Source organism: Pinus tabuliformis, chromosome Q (assembly GCF_031772625.1).
Source record: "Pinus tabuliformis cultivar Carrire ecotype Pingquan chromosome Q, CPIR1, whole genome shotgun sequence".
Classification (NCBI taxonomy): Eukaryota; Viridiplantae; Streptophyta; class Pinopsida; order Pinales; family Pinaceae; genus Pinus; species Pinus tabuliformis.
The window spans coordinates 148,786,847-148,790,427 of record NC_142296.1 but is presented as its reverse complement, the minus strand read 5'-3'; the positions used below and the strand labels follow the sequence as shown (position 1 = coordinate 148,790,427).

Sequence of the window (3,581 nt, the reverse complement as noted above, 5' to 3'; positions counted from 1 at the left end):
CACAACTTAGCATTAGAAACATATGATACAGTAGGATACAATGTACCATAGATGATGTTGAAATTGTTGTACAACAAATAGTTTGTTTCATATTGTGATGGTTATGGCCTCATTCACTATTAAAGTTAGTAGTAGTCTATTTGCAATATATTATGGAGTTTTGTAAAGTATATTTTCTTGTCTAATTTGCTCACGATCCTATATTTGGAGTCATAACTTTAACTTGTGAACTATCCACAATCTCATTGCCCTATAAGTTTTTAAGATGTTAAATCCATATATAATCAAAAATATATTTTTAACCATAAAAAATAAAAATTGATTAAAAATAATTTCAACTAATTCCAATCAAATAATCCAAAATCTATAATAATAAAAAAAACTACTCAAAAACATATTCCAATGCTAATTTCAACTAATTCCAATCAAATAATCCAAAATCTATAATAATAAAAAAAACTACTCAAAAACATATTCCAATGCTCTCCTCCCCGTCCTGCCAATCTGCCGCAAACCCAACAAGTCGTGGGGATGAAGGATAACTTTCTCAATCGTTGTCTCTGAGGAGTATGTCGGTAATGAAGGATAACTTTATAGCAATCCTGGTCTTTGAGGAGTAGATCGGAAGGAGTGTGGTCTTTGAGGAGTAGGTGGGAAGGACATGATAAAAGTCCCATCCCCCAAAATCTTTTCATTCTTACAATTTTCTGCTCCTCCAAGAAGAATTTCAGCCGTAAACCCGCAGATTCGAAATGGGATCGGCTTTTGAAAAATCAGAGATGAATTCGAAGATTGAGAACGAAGATGAATGGCTTCTGGGCATGGAGCTCGCAAATCTTTCATGCCTTCTCATGGCGGTGAAGGCAGCAGTGGAACTCGATGTTCTCCAAATCATCGCAAATGCCGGGAATGGCGTCCAACTCTCGCCCACACAAATCGTTGCCCACATTCCCACGACGAACCCCGACGCCGCCATTACTCTTGATCGGATCCTCAGAGTGCTGGCTAGCCATTCCGTTCTGAGCTGCACTGTGACCACGAACGAGAACGCGAAGGCCGAGAGGTTCTATGGTCTCACTTCTCTGTGTAAATATCTTGTGAAGAACCAGGATGGAGTATCTCTGGCTCCAATGCTGTTGATGTTTCAAGATAAGGTGATGATGGAGTCCTTGTATTATCTCAAGGACGCTGTGCTTGAAGACTCCCACCCATTCACCAAAGCCCATGGAATGAATGCGTTAGAGTACCTGGCCATCGACCGAAGATTCAACAGGCTTTTCAACAGCGCTATGTCTGAGACTTCTAGCATGTTGATGAACAAGGTTCTGGATAGGTACGAGGGCTTTAAGGAGGTTCAGGAATTGGTGGATGTGGGAGGAGGAGTTGGGTCGACTCTCAATCTCATAGTGTCTAGGTATCCCCACATCTCAGCAATCAATTTTGACATGGCGCATGTGGTGGCCGATGCTCCTCACTATCCAGGTAAAGCTGAATCCCAATTTTTCAACCATTGAAAAACAATAGAATGTAATATCTGTGTAGGTGACCGATTCTAAATTTGGTTAATGTGTGTTTGTTCAGCTGTGAAACATGTGAGTGGAGACATGTTTGATAGCGTACCAAGTGGCCAAGTTGTTTTTATGAAGGTATTGTAATGGGTTTTTGCTGTTGGGTTCTATGTAGTTTCATATGGAAATTGAAATTTGGCTTTGGATTGGTTCAATGTTGTTTGATTGCAGTCGATTCTGCATGATTGGAGCGATGATCATTGCAGGAAGCTCTTGAAGAATTGTCATAAGGCGTTGCCAGAGAAAGGGAAGGTGATTGTGGTGGACACCATTCTCCCAGTGGCGGCAGAGACTTCTCCCCATGCTCGACACGCATTTGATTTAGATTTGATTATGTTGACCAACTGTTCCGGGGGCAAGGAGCGGACAGAGCAAGAATTTCAAGAGTTGGGGCAAGCAGCAGGATTCGTAGGAGGTGTTAAGCCCATATGTTGTGTCAATGGACATTGGGTAATGGAATTCCACAAGTAACTCTTCATTAGATCTCAGTTGGATTATCTTCCATGTCTGGTAAAGCAGTGATTTGAATAAGATACCATATATATAAATCAGTGTGATAGTTAAGTCCCGACTACAATTATGGTTTACCGGCTGATCGGGATTGTTGTTTGGTTTTCTAAATGCAGAGTAGTTTAAACATTTACAAACCATTGGTGGGCACAATTGGATTATTCATATTGGCATCAACATTTGAACAACTTTATAGATTGCTTATTGTTCTGGATTATTGATATTGGCATTAAAATTTGAACAACTTTATCGATTGCTGGTTATTCTTCGAATAATTATTTGGAAATAAAGTTTCGAAGTTTGTTATAATGTATTACACATTGTAATTATGAGTTTATAGGTTATTATCTTTGAGTAATCAAATCCATTTTCTTAAGATTTAGATTGCTAGAAATCCATAATCTATAAACTATATATGTAACTTCTATTTGATCAATATATGTGTGATTTGTTTTGGTGTGTGAAGAATGCTCTCTTATTTTTTAAAGTTAATTGGTATTAGTATCATATATTGAACACGTTTATATTTTTGGGGCTAACATGAAGGTCTTGCCAAATATTACTGCAATATTAGTAGTAAACATTTTTTTAGGAAAAATATTATACATTCCTGAATATCATCTAGAAACGTTATAGTTATGTTTACATTTAAAGTTACAATAAGAAAATTCTAAATTGTCTAAAATATATATGAAGCTATTTACTATGGTAAATATTAAGCATTGTGTTGTAAGTTAATGTTTGGTTCATTGTCTTTTCATTTTGTTCATTAAATGAAAATAATGTGATATTCAATGAATAAGATGGAAAGACAATGAAACAACCATTGGCTTATTACATGGTGTTAGCATTGTCCCTTGTCCTTTTCTCTAACAAATAGAGGTGGAAAACGAATAAAGCACTACAAAGTAATCTCTCTCTATATTACATAATTTGATCAAAATAAAGTAAACATCTTTAAATTTAATGTTTGATAATCATTATTCGTACATTGAATTAGAAACTCAATTTATATTAAGAATAATATGAATGATTTAAGGCATAAAAACCCTTGGATTACAAGTGGCGATAGTGATGGCAATGAGCACTATTATTGTATTATTAATTTTTTAATAGTTTTATAATTACACAATTCTTAAACATTTCATTTCATATTTTGAATATTGTCTAATTATTTTAGTATAGTTATTTGGGTTCTATCCAATATGAAATGGAGAGTTTCCATTATACATTCATCATAGTTCAAAGGGTAAGTTGTCAAAGGAAAGTTGGAGTTATGAATAGTAGTGTTGTATCTTCTTTTTATTATACTCACTTGGATTCTATCTAGTATAAAAGGGGAAGTTTGCATTATACATTCATCAAAGTTCAAAGATGAATACAGTACATAAAGGTGAATTCGGAAAGGAAACTAGACTTATTAATAACAATATTTCATTGTAATTTTATTTTATCCATTCATATTCTATTTGGTATGAAAATGAGTTTTTTCATTGTACATTA

The 3,581-nt window shown here is 34.9% G+C and overlaps 1 protein-coding gene across 1 annotated transcript; it reads left to right on the top strand.

Moving 5' to 3' along the window:
• The first annotated feature begins 505 nt into the window (after positions 1-505).
• Positions 506-2,326, top strand: LOC149218690 (caffeic acid 3-O-methyltransferase 1-like). Its single transcript, XM_089384116.1, has 3 exons — positions 506-1,482; positions 1,582-1,646; positions 1,740-2,326. The coding sequence occupies exons 1-3, from the start codon at positions 753-755 to the stop codon at positions 2,037-2,039; spliced, it is 1,095 nt and encodes a 364-aa protein (XP_089240242.1). The 5' UTR covers positions 506-752; the 3' UTR covers positions 2,040-2,326.
• The last annotated feature ends 1,255 nt before the right edge of the window (positions 2,327-3,581 follow it).

Excerpts from the sequence above, each read along its gene's own strand:
- LOC149218690 (XM_089384116.1), top strand. The coding sequence starts at position 753 with ATGGGATCGGCTTTTGAAAAATCAGAGATGAATTCGAAGATTGAGAAC. Across the intron at positions 1,483-1,581 it reads CGATGCTCCTCACTATCCAG|CTGTGAAACATGTGAGTGGA; the intron begins GTAAAGCTGAAT and ends GTGTTTGTTCAG. Across the intron at positions 1,647-1,739 it reads GCCAAGTTGTTTTTATGAAG|TCGATTCTGCATGATTGGAG; the intron begins GTATTGTAATGG and ends GTTTGATTGCAG.